The sequence below is a fragment of the Bufo gargarizans genome, chromosome 2, assembly GCF_014858855.1.
Source record: "Bufo gargarizans isolate SCDJY-AF-19 chromosome 2, ASM1485885v1, whole genome shotgun sequence".
NCBI lineage: Eukaryota > Metazoa > Chordata > Amphibia > Anura > Bufonidae > Bufo > Bufo gargarizans.
In genome coordinates this window covers 582,694,511-582,711,703 of record NC_058081.1, presented here as the reverse complement: position 1 = coordinate 582,711,703, position 17,193 = coordinate 582,694,511, and the positions used below count along the sequence as shown (strand labels likewise).

The window sequence follows — 17,193 nt, the reverse complement described above, 5'->3', positions numbered from 1 at the left end:
TACAGCAGACTTAACCCATTGCAACAATGAAGGAATGTGTCTATGCATGCTTGCCATTTCGAAGATTTTAGCAACTGGAAAGATTTATTGCTTTGCAAACAAGTTTCTTCTTGTCACTAATGCGGGACAAATCAATAGGAAATCTAAAGGGATTTAATGGCTGCTGAGTATCCTAATGAGTCCCAGGCTAGGGAACAAATTAGACCAGAATTAAGGGGTTTTGGCTGTCATCAGTTTTTTCAAAGAAGAGAAGCAAAGGCGTTAACTGAAGAAATCTTTGAAGTGGGATATCTGGTATATTGTATCTCATGACTGATTAGAATTGCTTTGAAAGCACCCCCTCCCTACCACCCCATGGACCCCTGCAGTATATAACATAACCTATGATGTGAAGTTATTTGAAGTCACAGAAAGTTGTGAACGAATGTTTTCCAGTTATCGGATACTGATTATTGCCTTTATACTATAAGAAGCTTTCTCATAATTGAGCATTTCAGACATTAACATTGATGGTGCATATCTGAACAGAGAGCCATGGGAGTAATGGGTCTAAACAGCTTTAGTGCTGGTGGGATGTTTTCATAAGTTAAGAAGTGCTAGAGTTAATTGGCGTGAATGTCAGTCCTGTGGCTAATTTGTTTTGGGCAGGGGTACAACTACAGGTGGGGAAGGGTTTGCAGCTGCACCTGGATTCTAGAGTTTGAGGCTGCCAAATAGGCCTGTGATTATATGAGGACACCACCAATATAATAGATAATGGTGATTAGTTCAGTGTCCTTGTTTCAGATTTTGCATCAGGTCCCAGGAGCTTCATCATATACCGCCGGGCCTAAAGCTAATATTACATGGGCAGATGATCTGTCATATGACTGCTTGTTATCAATGATCTTGCAGTTCAATACTTCTGCCCATTACCCAATGGGTAATTGCAATCTTTCAACAGGTTTAAAAATCCTTGTTTGCCGGTGGCAGATCATGCTGTGTAATCATGATCTGCTGCCAGCAAACAATGATTCAGTATGGTGCGAGCGATGGGATTAGCGCTCCTCCCCATACTGAGGAGGAGATCATTGCACGTGATAGCAGTGGTCTCCTCTGCTGGTGAGCAGGCAATTGCTGGAAAGGAACACTTCCCTCCTAACAATTGCCTGTGTGATCTGCCAGTATAATGTAAGCTTAAAGGATAACTGTCACATTATATATTTTTTTCAATATTGGATTTTGGTGATTAATATCACCTTGTTTGCCATGTTTAAACTTTTAGCTCTTTAGTAAATAACTCCTAAAAAACACATTTATGTCCCCAGTATATGCTATTCTTACCTAAGATTAAAATCAGGTTGCTATGACTAATCAGTCTTCCAATTGTGCACAGATGGAAGACGAAGAACGCACAAGGAGGCCGTCCTCCTGCGTGCATGCGCGTTCATGTTGCTGGCCTGAACTGACAGCGAAGCACAGCGAGTCTCCCCGAGTCCTGCCAAGTCCCGCCTGAATCCCGCACGAGATCCGATGGTATATTCTAACCCCCAGGCGTTCCCATGGTGATAGGGACGCTTGCCTGGGGGGTAGAATATACCATCGGATCTGAGTTTTCACGATCTCATTGAAAATACAGGGCCACGCCGCTCACAGGAGTATATTTATAAACTGTAATCCATAACATTAACTGTAATCATCGCTCATCTCTTTACTTGGATACCTTACTCTCAGCTCTGGTGACAGCAGGAAGTGCGGGCGGCGCTCACTCACTGATGTCATGTGCCTGCTCCTCCCACTAGGCGGCGCAGGCGCGTGACGTCAGTGAGTGAGCGCCGCCCGCACTGCCTGCTGTTACTGGAGCTAAAAGTAAGGTATCCAAGTAAAGAGATGAGCAATGATTAGAGTTAAAGTAATGGATTACAGTTTATAAATATACTCCTGTGAGTGGCAGGGCCCTGTATATTCTAATCCCCAGGCAAGCGTCCCCGTCACCATGGGAATGCCTGGGGGTTAGGGGAGGGGGATCTGTGGGTGGCACTGTATAGGGGGATCTGTGGATATCACTGTTTAGGGGGGATCTGTGGATATCACTGTTTAGGGGGGATCTGTGGATATCACTGTTTAGGGGGGATCTGTGGATATCACTGTTTAGGGGGGATCTGTGGATGGCATTGTTTGGGGGGATCTGTGGATGGCACTGTTTGGGGGGATCTGTGGATGGCACAGTTTAGGGGGATCTGTGGATGGCACAGTTTAGGGGAGGGGGATCTGTGGATGGCACTATTTAGGGGTGGATCTGTGGATGACACTGTTTAGGGGGGATCTGTGGATGGCACTGGTTAGGGGGGATCTTTGGATGGCACTGTTTAGGAGAGGGGGATCTGTGGATGGCACTATTTAGGGGTGGATCTGTGGATGGCACTATTTAGGGATGGATCTGTGGATGCCCCTGTATGGGGGCTCTGTTTTTGCGGCACAATCTGATCTTTTCATCGATACCATTCAAGGGTGTGTATGCCTTTTGATCACCTTTTATTTAATTTTGAAGAAATGAAGTGTCCAAAAATGGCGAATGTCGTTTTTATGTTTACCGTATGGGGAATATTATTTTTTAGTATTTTTATAGTACGGATGTTTTCGCACATTGCGACACCCATGATGTTTTTTTTTTTGTTTTGTTTTTTTGCAAAATGGGGGGTGTTTTGAACTGTATTTTTTTTTCAACCAATAACTTTGGAATATATAAGAAAATCGCATATTTCCTATGGAGCCTATTACAGGCTATGGCTCCATAGGAAATACTATGCAGCAGCCTGGGTTTCATTGATAGAGACCATTATCATTAGTTTTCTGTGTCCAAGCTAAATTGAGGCTCCAGAATTCAGCCACTTCCTAAAGTGTATGTGATAAAAAGAGAAGGGCATGTTTAAGTGTGGAGAGCAACCATTCGTTGAGGTGCAGAAGCTAGTGCATGAGGAGCTCAATGCATTGTGGGTAGTGAGGGCAGGCGGGATTAGCCTCAGGGCTGTGGGCAGTGGCAGCCATCTTAACAGAATAGTTTAATTGCAGTTTTATGCAGACTGGTTGCTAAGAGCTGAATCTTCTGAAATATGGGGTAAGTAAGTCTAATAGTTAGTAATTCTGGAATATCATGGTAATAGTAACTACATATATGAAAATTGAAATTAGGTTCCCAATTGTGACCGTTATCCTTTAAAGGAATTGTCTCACTTCAGCAAGTAGCATTTATCATGTAGACAAAGTTAATACAAGCCACGTACTAATGTATTGTTATTATACATATTGCCTCCTTTGCTGGCTGGATTCATTTTTCTATCACATTATACACTGCTTGTTTCAATGTTTATGACCATCCTACAATCCAGCAGAGGTGGCCGTGCTTGCACACGGGGGTGCACCTAGCCTTTCTGCTGCCTGGGGTGAAAACTGAAACGGCGCCCGCCCAATGCCAATATCTTACCCTAATCCCTTTGCCACAATGAAAGCGCTTATTGCCCATGGACCTTCCGCTGGCCCCCTCTTGCCCCTACCCAGTGCTGTCTGAGGTGATCGCCTCACCTGGCCTCATTGGTGGTGCACCACTGCTTGCACACTATAGGAAAAAGTGTTAGCCCCTCTGGCAGCCGGGACCATGGGAGTGCACATGGGCTACTGCTTTTTCCTATAGATTTTGCTGAGAAGTAAACATGCGGTCAAAGGAGCTCTCCATGCAGATGAAAGAAGCCATTCTTAATCTGCAAAAACAGAAAAATACCATGGGGAAATATGCTACACTATTAGGAGTTGTAAAATCTATACTTTGGTACATCCTGAGAAAGAAAGAAAGCAGTGGTAACCTCAACAGTGGTGGATGATCGCAGAATAAGTACCATGGTGAGGAGAAACCCCTCACAACAGCCAACCAAGTGAACAACACTCTCCAGGATATAGGCATATCAATATCCAAATCTACCATAAAGAGAAGACTGCATGAAAGTAAATATAGAGGGTTCACTGCATGGTGCAAGCCACTCATAAGCCTCAAGAATAAAAAGGCTAGATTGGACTTTGCTTAAAAAAAATCTTTAAAAAAAACAGCACACTTCTGGAAGAACAGTCTTTGAACAGATGAAACCAAGATCAACCTCTACCAGAATGATGGAAAGAAAAAAGTATGGCGAAGGCATGGTACAGTCCATGATCCAAAGCATACCACATCATCTGTAAAATATGGTGGAGGCAGTGTAATGGCTTGAGTATGCATGGCTGACAGTGGCACTGGGTGTTTATTAATGAGGTGGGAATTCTGGGGTTTTCAGAGACATACTGTGTGCTCAGATCCAGCCAGATCCAGCCAAACTGATTGGTCGGCGTTTCATAATACAGATGGACAATGACCCAAAACATAAAGCCAAAGCAACCCAGGAGTTTATTAAAGCAAAGAAGTGGAATATTCTGGAAGGGCCAAGTCAGTCACCTGATCTGAACCCAATAGAGCATTTCACTTGTTAAAGACTAAACTTCAGACAGAAAGGCCCACAAGCAAACGGCAACCGAAAACCGCTGCAGTAAAGGCCTGGCAGAGCATTAAAAATGAGGAAACACAGCTTCTGGTGATGTCCATGAGTTCAATACTTCAGGCAGTCATTGCTAACAAAGGGTTTTCAACCAAGTATTAGAAATTAACACTTTATTTACAATTATTTAATTTTTCCAATTACTTTTGAGCCCCTGAAATGAAGAGATTGCGCTTTAAAAAATACTTTAGTTCCTCATATTTTAATGCAATCATTTTGTTCAACCCACTGAATTTAAGTTGAAAGTCTGAACTTCAACTGCATCTGAATTGTTTTGTTCAAAATCTATTCTGGTAATGTACAGAACAAAAATTAGAAGAATGTCGTCCAAATTTATATGGACCTAACTGCATATCATGGGCAGAATACATGCAAAAATGGTCCTAGTTATGGTGTAGTTGTGTAACATCATGGCACATCACTTATCCCAACACTATGTACGGTTGGTGGTAACATTTGTTATGGGCCTGGTTTGTGTATTGTTTTGGCAGTGTGTGGTCAGTGTACTGCATTGTCACATCTGAGTAGTTAACACATCACATTTACTAAGCGGATACTTGACATTCCAGAGTTAAGAGAGTGGAAGTAAAGGAAAATTCAGAGGAAAGACAATGATAAATGTAAAGGTTAATGGACTGAATAGAGCAGATTGCCTATATGGTAATTATAGGTAGGCAGCTGCAGTATGTTATATATTTTGGGCTATGCTCTTGTCAGTTGGTCCACACACTAGAGTCAGACGGACAAAGAAAGTTTCAGGGTTCAAGTAAAGTTTCTTTTAGGCCTCCTTCAGACGGCTGTAGTGTTTTGAGTATCCGCAAAACACGGATACTGGCCCTGTGTGTTCTGCAATTTGCGGACTGCACATGGCCACAACCATAATAGAATATGACAATTCTTGTCCACAATTGCAGATAAGAATAGGACACACACTATCCTTTTTGCGGGGCCATGGAACGAAACCACGGATGTGTGTTGTCCACATCTTTTGTGGCTCCATTGAAATGAATAACCAAAGTAAGCGCCGGCAAAGTTAAGGCAGAATTATGGAAATGGCTCAGATAATTGAGCCCTGCTGTTTCCATAACTCAGGAATTACAGAAATTGCGTGGTTTGATGTGCTACCCTGTTTGCAGAGCTCCTACTCAGTGCTATGGTAGTTAAGGAAACAACGCTTGGATGTTTCTTTAACTCTGGCTACCCCCAGCAAAGCAGTGGGGGTTATTAACTCAACAGATGGAGTTAAAGGGGTTGTCAATCCCAGTCCCTGCTGCTCTTGCGTCAGTAACATGACCACTGCAGCCAAGCACTGTCCTTAGCAGTTACGTGTCATTCATGCACACATGACCACTGAGGCCAGTGATTGGATGCAATAAACAGGTGAATAATGTACAGCATTTGATCGCTGCAGGGCCAGTGGGGAACAGAATGGTGTTGCTGGAGTGGCAGCACATTTAAACAGTAGTTTTTCTTTATTGTATGCATGTTTAAAATATATATATATATATATATATATATATATATATATATATGATAAATTCCTTTATCTTCCACCAATTTATGGCACGTCTCTAAAGGATCAATGTTTCTCACAATTTTTTCTGATATCTCTGATGATGAATGCCAAAATATGGTCTTCCTCTGGAATTCTGGGAGGGAAGAAATGCAAATGAGCTCTAAACAAGCTTTGCCTCTAATGCCACTATATAAAAGGCAGCTATCCTATAAGTCAATATTCAGCTCTTAAAATAAGCCTTGAGACATGACTTGGATATTAAATAAGCCAGCACCTCATCTGCAGACAGCTGTTTCGAGGTGATTGCCCCTCATCAGTGCAGAGCAGATAGTACTGGCTTAACTCTGCACTGATGAGGGACAATCACCCCGAAACAGCTGTCTGCAGATGAGGTGCTGGCTTATTTAATATCCAAGTCATGCCTCAAGGCTTATTTTAAGAGCTGAATATTAACTTATAGGATAGCTGCCTTTCATCTGTTGGCATTAGAGGCAAAGCTTGTTTAGAGCTCATTTGCATTTCTTCCCTCCCAGAATTCCAGAGGAGCATGTATGGCCTATAAGTCTCCTTACACTGATTAAGGTGCTCTCTCCCTAAGAAGAGTTAGTTCCCCCATTGAAGTGTCCCCTTAAGAAACAGATTGTGCCCTTGCTGTGCCAGTCACTTCATAGATACCAGTCTGAGCCCCCATAAGTTCCAACCACTTTCAAGTGTCATATACAAGCTTCCGCCACACTGCCTACGTATGCTGACTCAGAAGCACCACTGTGACTGGCTGAATAGAGGCAAATAGTAAGAGTCCCCACATGATATTTGTGGGACAGACCAGTCAGACATGGATAAAATGGTAAAATTAGTATATGGTATAATTAATATAATAGCAAGCTTGTATGACTGTGCAACTGGAGTATTTTGGTTGTCACTAGAGATGATGGAAAATTGCTTAAAACTCAATTTAGGTTCGACTTGGCTGAATTCGTCAACCAATTGGATTCCAAATCAATTCTAACAAACTCAAAAGTGCTTCAATGGCCTGAACACTCTTTCTCCCCAAAATTCACCAAATTAAATTTTTACAAAATTCAGATCAAACCCCTCTAGTTTAGAATCGATTTTCTCATCTTTAGTTATCAATAAAGACTGGCAATTTAATTTGAGCAAAATGGCTGGGTCAAAATCCAAGGAGAAAGCCCCTTAGGAAAGTGAGTGTTATTGCTTTGAGTTAATATAATTAGTGGTGTGGACAAGTTAAATTAGAAATCTTTGAGTTCCAGGCAAAACTTTCTTTTTAAAAGGTCACTGAGTTTTCATAAAACGTTCCATATGTCATAGCGACGTATCAAATGTTTTGATTGGTGATGGTCTGAGTGCTGAGACCTCCACCGATCGCTTACATATAACGCTCTCCTTGGTGCAGAGACAGATTCAATAGAAAGTCTATGGGCATGTCTCGATTTATTCCTTGCAATATGCAAGTGTCCCTCTCTCCTCGTTCTGGTGACTGGTGGGGTCTTCTTGACACCCAGGCCACCACCGATCAAAACCTTTGATATGTCTGCATGACATCAAAAGATTTATAAAAAGTCAGTGACCATTTACATTTTGCATTAGAATAGTACATATTGCCCATCATTGCCAATGCAATTATGAAATTATCTTTTCATGTCTGAAAAAATAAAATCTAGCACTATATTGTAATAATGAAGTTTTTTCCTTTTTTGTTGTGATAAGTTATTGTCTATAACATTTTTCAAGGTCTCACAGAAAAACTAAAAGTCTAATTCAGTGAAAGGTTGTTTTCCCCTATTGTGGAGGTCATTTATAACAGGCAGGCAGAGCACAAAACACTGTTTACATAGTGCAAACATTAGCTCAGTGATGGATTCAGTAGGACTGTGATCCTTTGTCACTTCTACCAACATTTATGGAAGAAAATTAGTGACCCCCCTCCCTTTTTGGGAAATTACACTTTGATCTGCCTAGCAGTGCCCTCATTTATTTGCTAAGTCTTTCAAAACCTTCGCTAACCCTTTTCAGGGTATAAAAATTAGAACATTTGTCCAAAACTAGATCTGTGGTCAAGTATGTCTTTTCAGTCTGTGTTCAGTTCTAAAGTGTTGGTTTAAGAGATATCTCTCTAAAATTCATTTTCTTTCATCAGCCCAACATGTTAGAGTAAATGTACAGAAATGTCTTTATACACCAGTGCAACCCAGTTGAGTTATACATGACTGCAGTATCAAACTATTTGCAGGGTTTGTTTGTGGTCTGTAACCATGAGAATACATTGTTCTGCATAGGAGCTATGCACAAAAAAGCGGTATGATATTTTTTAGCACCCCCACTGATCAAAACCTTTGATATGTTGCTATCACTTATCTAAAGCTTTTTGAAATAATATTTGTACTTTATTGCTACAATGGAAATTTTGATAGGGGCATGTTCAAAATTTACTCCAATAATTATAATTACATGTTGGTGGTTTAGTGTATGAAATAGGATAGGTTTCCTTTAAACCCCCACAGTTTCCATTAGCTTTTAGTCTCTTGAGTTAGCATGTATGACTGAACACGGCAGTTTGTGTCTACTGTTTTAAAAACATAATACAGGCTGCTGTGTGTTCTGGATCATCTTTATAGATAGCTCTGTGTTGTGCTGATTCCTACTAGAAGTTTATAAATGAATTGCCAGCAGACTACAAGAAAGATCCATCTAGTTGTTAACAGTCGGGGGGTGATGACAGTGTCAGACTGGTTTCAGGGACACACCCCCAACTGGTAACACACAGACCTTTTTTGTAGACTGCGGGAAATGGCGTAACATAAAATCGTAAGAATAGATGCTCCAGAATTTGTATTACATGGGGAATGCAAGTAGTTACTAAAACAAACATATCAGGAGAGGTGACAGGTCCTCTTTAGAACATAAAAAGTATTAAAAGGGGTTATCCAATAGTAGAAATCCCCCCCCCTCATATCTGGGCCCATCCTATAGATCATACTTACTCGGTCCCCAGCCCCCGCATCCCTCCGGATAGCTGCACAGCCGCCACTGCATTTCCCCATCTTGCAATGAAAACATCCGGCGACGGGGCAACAGCCAATAGTAGGCCTTGACGCGGATTCTGGGGGCAAGGTAAGTATCGTTTATAGGAGGGGCCCGGGCATTGTGAGCGGGTAGTTATACTATTGGATAACCCCTTTAACACTTTGGAAATTTTGGTATATTTTGCTACTTATGTTTTGCTGTTGTTCTTTATTATTTCTGCTCGTTTTCTGATACTACTTAAAGGCAATCTGTCACCTATTTTGACCATATAAAACCGTTAACATAGCAATGTGCAATAAAGTACCTTCTTACCTACATGTGTATTCTTTCTTTTATTCAACTTTTCATTCTTATTAAAAAGCGATGTTTCTGATATGCAAATGAAGTCTCAAGGTGCCCAGAGGGGCGTTATTACTATGCTCTAGTGCCCAGTAACGCCCCCCCTGCAGTGCCCAGCCCACCTTTCTTCCAAGCCCAGCATGCCTCCTAAGAAATAAATGTCCTCCCACATACTTGCCGAACGGCGCCGCCCCCTACCCACTACGTCATTTAATTTATTCACTGCATCGTCTGTGCTCCCTCCTCTCTTTACCTTCGGCGCCGCCCCCTCCCCACTACGTCATTTAATTTATTCACTGCATCATCTGTGCTCACTCCTCTCTTTACCTTCGGCGCCGCCCCCTCCCCACTACATCATTTAATTTATTCACTGCACGCACCGGCCCTTGCTTCCTTCTCTAGAATCTCTCAGAAGGCAACAGCGCTCTGATTACGTCACTGGGCTCGGTGCATGCCCAGTGACACTAGTGAGGCTGTTGCCCTCTGGAGCAGGAGTATTGTGCAGACACTCAGCGATACTGCACCTGCGCGAGATTTCAGAGGACAAGAGAGGAGGAAGCAAGGGCCGGTGCGTGCAGTGAATAAATTAAATGACGTAGTGGGGAGGGGGTGGCGCCGAAGGCAAAGAGAGGAGGGAGCACAGACGATGCAGTGAATAAATGAAATGACGTGGTGTGGGAGGACATTTATTTCTTAGGAGGCATGCTGGGCTTGGAAGAAAGGTGTGCTGGGCACTGAAGAGGGGCGTTACTGGGCACTAGAGCAGAGTAATAACGCCCCTCTGGGCACCTTGAGACTTCATTTGCATATCAGAAAAATCTCTTTTTAATAAGAATGAGTAGTTGAATAAAAGAAAGAAGACACATGTAGGTAAGAAGGTACTTTATTGCACATTGCTATGTTAACAGTTTTATATGGCCAAAATAGGTAACAGATTCCCTTTAATTGTTCAGTCATTTGCTCTCAATCAAACTCCAATTTCATATCCTTGGCCCATAAATAAGTGGAGGCCAGATGGATTTAACTATATTGTCTGGATCATGATCATATTAAATAGGGTGTTTAATAGTATCCTAGGCATTCCCCTGCTCTTGTAATGTGATTGGCAGTCCTGTGCTGTGCTCTATATCAGTGCTCTGTGGTTGAAGAATTGCCAAAATTGACATCACACATTTCACCAAAAAGAGCAGACAAACAAAAGAAAAAAAAGGTATTAAAGCAGTGTCCCAAATGGAAACCAAATAGACCCCATTACAGTCAATGGGATCTGTTCTTTGCTGAATCTGACACTTTTTTGTTATTTTTCATTTTGCTCCTCTAAGGAAGCAGAAGGTCGGAACCCAGGTGTGAACCCAGCCTACCATTGTACTCTTTGTTCTGTTTGTTTGAATATTACGTTACCTACTTAATCTTGCCATGGATGACTTGTGAGCATTTGGTGGTATTTCGAATTATATATATTTAGACAAAAATCTAATAGTACGTTTATTTCCGCTCCATAACAAATAACCTATGAATAATTTAATGCTACGGACACAGTCAGGTTTCTTGATGCAGTTTTGGTAGCCAAAATTAGGAGTGACAGGCCGTCTCATTTATAATTTTCCATGCTGGTTTTTGGCATGGAAAATGACTTAAATCTATGCCAGCTCCCTTGCAAGTCGCACAGCCAGTGCCTTAGTTATGTTAGGTAGAAGTGCATAAAGTGCCAGCGTCTACGATGCTGATCTTCATGAATGACCCCATTAGTGAGTGAATATCAGTCCCAAATACCCCAAAAAGTTGTTGTATTTGTATAGTATGTTTTGCTGCAAAGCTTTTTGAGCAACTCAGGAGTTTTTATTACTGTTAGGGCTCATGCCCATGAACATAATCGGTCCGTGCCCGTGCTGTGGACCGCAAATTGCGGTCCGCAATGCACGGGCAGAGACCGTGGGGCAGCTGCATGCGTATCGCGGACCCATTTACTCGAATGGGGTCCGCGATCTGCATCCGACAGTCTGCACCGCAAAAAAGTAGTGCAAGCGCTACTTTTTTGCGTTACGGAGGAACGGCCAGAAACACCACAGAAGCACTCCGTAGTGCTTCCGTGGGGTTCCAATCCGTGCCTCCGTTACGCATTTCCATGATTGTGGACCCATTCATGGGTCCGTGATGCGGAGTGCACAAAGCCGGTGCCCGTGTATTGCGGACCCGCTAGTTTGACATCTCCGTTTACCTGATTTGACAGAGGAACAACCTGCCAGAGTTCATCATCAACGGGGATCCAGATGGTTTTTGCATGAGTGCTGGTTTTCGGTCAGACAAAAACTGGTGCAAAAAATGGAGGTGTGAAACTAGCCTTAAAAGATCCCTTTTGTGGCCATGGCATAGATTAATGTACTACATTGTTTATATTTGGCCGGATATTAAGTAATTGATCTACAAGACTAATTGACACATAATTTTGATGATTTTAGAGTCATTTTATGAATTACTTAAACACATTTTCTTGTTTCCCACTTCAGATTAGGGTATGGCGATACCTAAAAGGAAGAGAAATTGTAACGAATGACATTCTACTGGATGGAGGAAACAAAGTGATGGTTGGAGGATTTGGAGATCCCAGTATTTGTGACAACCAGGTGTCCACTGGAGATACAAGGATTTTCTTTGTCAACCCTGCACCCCGCTATATGTGGCCCCTGCACCGCAATGAACTAATGTTAAATTCCAGTTTGATGAGGATAACCCTGAGAAACTTGGAAGAGGTTGAATCATGTGTAGAAGGTGAGTACTTAACGTTTGTTTGTTTTTAATTTCACAAGAAATGGGCACCACAAGGCATTTAGCAACTTTCAGTAGTAAATATAAAATGTGAGGATCTATGTAATCAAATAATTTGTCACATGTCCTGTAACTTATAAGGGGCAGTTAGATACCACCTTCCATTGGTCAAATAAACCAGACTTCTTAACACTGGGAACTTATTGGTGGTCTTCTGCACTATAATGTTAAAAACAATCACTCTATGTTATGTGAATTCATTTAAACTTTTAAAAATTTTATGTTGGGTATCGAACATATTTTCTCAGAGAAAGACGCCCCTAACTTTTTAGCATCGCAATGGAATGCAAAGGTCATCCCTAAGGTTAATCCTTTATAATTTAACACATTGTATAATAATGGGGAATATTTTTGCTAGAAATGATCCTCTGGGTTATATTTGAATGCATGTCTGACTTCCATAATTTCCCTTGCAAAACGTGTAGTTTTCAGCTGTCTATTTTGTGTGCATTTGATAGTTGTAAATCACCATTATATGCCTTTAGATCTTCATATATTTTTATTATGAAGATATTTGCTGGTCACTTTATCTTTTGAATATGAAGCTGTCTACTGGTGGTTACTGTTATATTGTTTACTATTCCCTTCTACTAGCCATTTCTTGATTGGTGTATTATTTACAATCTATGAAGAAAGGAATATCTACAAAAAAAAATCTTATATACTTTATTTCAAAACATCAACTTGGATATATCTTTCTTATCTTTGTTTATGCGTTTTGATCATAAGATCTTAGTCATAGCATGGAATGACTATGATCGGTTCATCCAAGTGTGTTTGTGTTTTCAATGTGGAGATAGGAGAAAGTCATTGCTAGACAGCACTGGCGGTGGCTTATATCCTGGGAGGACAAAAGGATGGGGTAAAAAAAAAAATCAGTTCACCAAGTCCTTTTGTTCCCCAACATCATCTGACAGGGAAAGTTAGGAGCTCTCGATACACATTAGATTGTCGGCCGTTCGCAATGAAAACAGTGGGTTCAGCCGACAATACATTAAGTTAAGCAGAGGAACAGCCCTATGCAGACAAAATGCTCCAGACCTGTCATTTTATGAGGATTTTTTTTTCTAGATAACATGTCCTCTTTAAAGATTAATATCATTTGCAAGGGATATTTTCTAATGCTATAGGTTTGGATGTGGGCCTTGGGGCACTGGTCATCTGCTGACCTACTAATGCCTTTGCTTGTACTAGTTTACATAGATAAGGATTTCCTTCATGAATTGTTTGAATGAGAGAATTGGTTATATGAGTCAAATGCGCAGCGTCACCTCCTTAGAACTTTGAACTTTATTTTGGTGTATCATTATGAGAGGATAGAACTGGTTTCTGCGGGCGACTGTGAACTTTAAAGAAGTTGCTACCGATTTTGTTATGGAAAAAAGATTTGCTTTGGATACAATGGATCTAGCTTTAATGAGTCTTTCCTGTTTTACTCAGAAATCCGCTGTACACTTCCTATAGCTTTAATGTAATTTATTTGTGTCTTTGCAGAATAAAGTAATTATCCTTTGGTATTTTCTTACCTTTCTGTCTCTCATTAGAGGCATATGTCCTTAGCTCGGCCCCATTGAAGTGACACAGCTTATGGAGGAGAGCACAAGAGCATTGCTTCTGGCATAAATAAGCTATGTTTTTCTAGTCTCATGCAACCATTTTAAATGTTGAGGAAAACCTTGACAGAAAAACAGCAAAAATGTGACTAAAGGTAGTACAAAAGGCAGTAGTAAAAAATCCTGACCCCTTAAAATTCAGAGGTCTAAAAACCAGATGGCTTCAGCTGTGAGGGCTCCTACTCTCAATGCTTCAGCTAAGGAGATAATTGGATGAGGAGTTGTCTAGTTGGTGTAGTTCCTTCTTTCTCAATGATCGCTCTGCTGGGAGCAATCATACTACCAAGAGTGTCAAAGAGGCTAAATGGCAAATCTCTTCATTAGCTCTCATGGCCATCAACACGTGGCAGTCATTGGAAACCACTTCTAGCTGTGGTTGTATTCACACAGGAGCATAAATACTCTGTGAAATAAAAAAAAGTGATAGATATATTATAGGTCAAAATCAGTTTGGGATTCTAGATAAAAAATAAAAATAAATAAAATAAAAAAATGATATTATATATATACATACACTGTAAGAAACCTTATGTGTATTGGAAAGTCTTCAGACCCTTTCACTTTTTTCATATTTTGCTATCTTGTGGCCTTGTGTTAAAATAATAAAAAGTTCACCTTTTCCCCCATCATTCTGCACTTGATACCCCATAATGATAAATTGAAAATAAAATGTTCAAAATCTTTGCTACTACTAAAAATAAAAAACGAAATCTTGCATTGACATAAGTATTCAAATCCTTTACTCAGGACTTGGCAACTTTGGCAGTGATTATAGCCTCCAGTCTTTTTCGGTATGATGCAATAAGGTTTGTACACCTGGAGCTGGGGATTTTCTTCAATTTTTCTTTGCAGATCCTCTCAAACTCTGTTAGTTTGGGTGGTGACCGTCAGTGAACAGCCATTTTCAGGTCTCTCCAGAGATGTTTGATTGGGTTCAAATCAGGGCTCTGGCCAGTGCCACACAAAGACATTCATAGAGTTGTCTCTAAGCCACTCTGTGCTATCTTGGCTGTGTGCTTAGGGTTATTGCCTTGTAGGAAGGTGAACCATCAGCCCATTTTGAGCTCTAGAGCACACTGGAGCAGGTTTTCATTAAGAATATATCTGTTCTTTGCGCCATACAGCTTTTGATCAACTCTGACCAGTCTCCCTGTCCCAGCTCATGAAAAACACCCCTACAGCAGGATGCTACCATCACCATGCTTCCCTGTAGGGGTAATATTGGGCAGGTGATGAGCATTGCCTGGTTTCCTACAAACAAGAAGCTTTGAATTGAGGCCAAAAAGTTCAATCTTTGTTTGATCCGTGAGAAATAAGATTTTTTGGTCAGATCAAACAAAGATTGAACTTTTTGGCCTCAATTCAAAGCTTCTCAACTAAGTAATCGGGAGAGAAAAGCCTTGGTAAGAGAGATGACCAAAAACCCAGTGGTCACTGTGGCTGAGCTCCAAAGATCCTGTGCACAGATAGGAGAATCTTCCAGAAGGTCAACCATCACTGCAGCATTCCACCAATCTGGTTTTATGGAAGAGTGGCCAGAAAGAAGCCTTTCCTCAGTAAACAATAAATTAAAGTTTGAAAAAAAAAAAAAACACCTAAAGGACTCTAAGAGTCCTTTAGGTGTTTTTTTTTTTGTTTTTTTTTTCAAACTTTAATTTATTGTTTACTGAGGAAAGGCTTCTTTCTGGCCACTCTTCCATAAAACCAGATTGGTGGAATGCTGCAGTGATGGTTGACCTTCTGGAAGATTCTCCTATCTGTGCACAGGATCTTTGGAGCTCAGCCACAGTGACCACTGGGTTTTTGGTCATCTCTCTTACCAAGGCTTTTCTCTCCCGATTACTTAGTTGAGTGGGGTGACCAGTGGGTCAGTGCTGTATTGGAATAATCATTTTAACGCGAGATAGCACTCCGGGGTGCCTATTTGAGTTGGGAACCCAACGGGAGTTTTATATTGATGACCTATCCTTGGGATCTGATTGGTGGGTGTCGAACACCCGGGAATTCGCCGATCAGCAGTTTGAGAAGGCATATGTGCTCCTGCGGCCTTCTCACAGATTTTCCTAATGACACGTTCATTGGTCACATGGGCTAGGAGAAGCTCAGCCTCATTGAAGTGAATGGGGCTCAGCACGATACCAAGCATAGCTGCTATACTATGTATGGCGATGTGCTGGTTAAGGCTGAGGTTCACATCAGCGTTCAGCCTTTCTGTTCTCCTACTCCGTTATGGAGCGGAGACAAAAGTTGTGCATGTAGGACTTTGGTCTCAAATCCAAAATAATCTTCTGAGCGGAAACCTAACAGACCTCATTATAGTCTATGGGGTCCGTAGGCTCAGTTCGGTTCTGTTATGTGCCGAATCCGTCCTTTCCTTTCTCCTGCTCCTATGATTGAGCATGAGAACGGAAAGGCTGAACGCTGATGTGAACTCAGCCTAAGTTGCTAGAAGACCGCTGCATTCACACAAGCACCAGTACCTTCTCGACACCCATCAATCAGATACTAATGACCTATCCAGAGGATGGGGCATCAGTATTAAATTCATGGAAAACTGTTTTAATAATGTATATTACAAAAATAATTTTTGGGCTATTTAGAACATTTAAAATAAAGTTTTACAAACGTTTAGTTACTCTTTAATTCTGCAATATCTGTCCATGTCAGTGTGCTCTTGATCTTCCATATTGGTAGGTTTATAATAGAATAATTAACCGAGCAGCCACAAGGCCATATTGTGCACAGCTTTGCAGTGATACAATCATGGGAAATGTGGGGGTAGAGCGTGTAAAATCTATTGAAACACCACATTATTGTGACTTATCCAAGCCATGGATCTCCTCTATATCTCTGTTAGAATGCTGAAATCTATAACTCTGGACACAGCTGTGAGGTATTTGAGCAGCCAAGGAATTATACAGACTCATTGTTATGTTTTAGGACTGTTATTATTATACATACATAAATTTTATATATATATATATATATAGAGAGAGAGAGAGAGAGAGAAAATATGGTATATAATCGTTCAAAAATAACATTTTCTCTTTCCTCCACATGTCGAGGAAACAAGGCATCTGAGCTGCAACTGCCTGTCCCTCCTCATTTCTACAACCTTAATAGTTTCCTCAATTCAGTTTGCTCTTGTCATATGCCCAGGACCTGATTAAGGTTGGTGCAGGCCCTGGAAGATTATTTTTTTTCCTAATTCTCAAATAATGCATAACTAATTTAGGCCAACAAAACAAATTCGATTATTGGCAGATCCATCTGATGATAACTCTGTCAGTAA

The 17,193-nt window shown here is 41.1% G+C and overlaps 1 protein-coding gene across 1 annotated transcript in view; it reads left to right on the top strand.

Annotated features, from left to right (window-relative positions):
* The window catches only part of AGRN (agrin), a 483,523-nt gene that overhangs the window by 1,851 nt on the left and 464,479 nt on the right, over nucleotides 1–17,193 (top strand). The window contains 1 exon segment of the mRNA XM_044281802.1: nucleotides 11,970–12,231. Within this exon segment, the coding sequence (XP_044137737.1) occupies nucleotides 11,970–12,231 (262 nt within the window).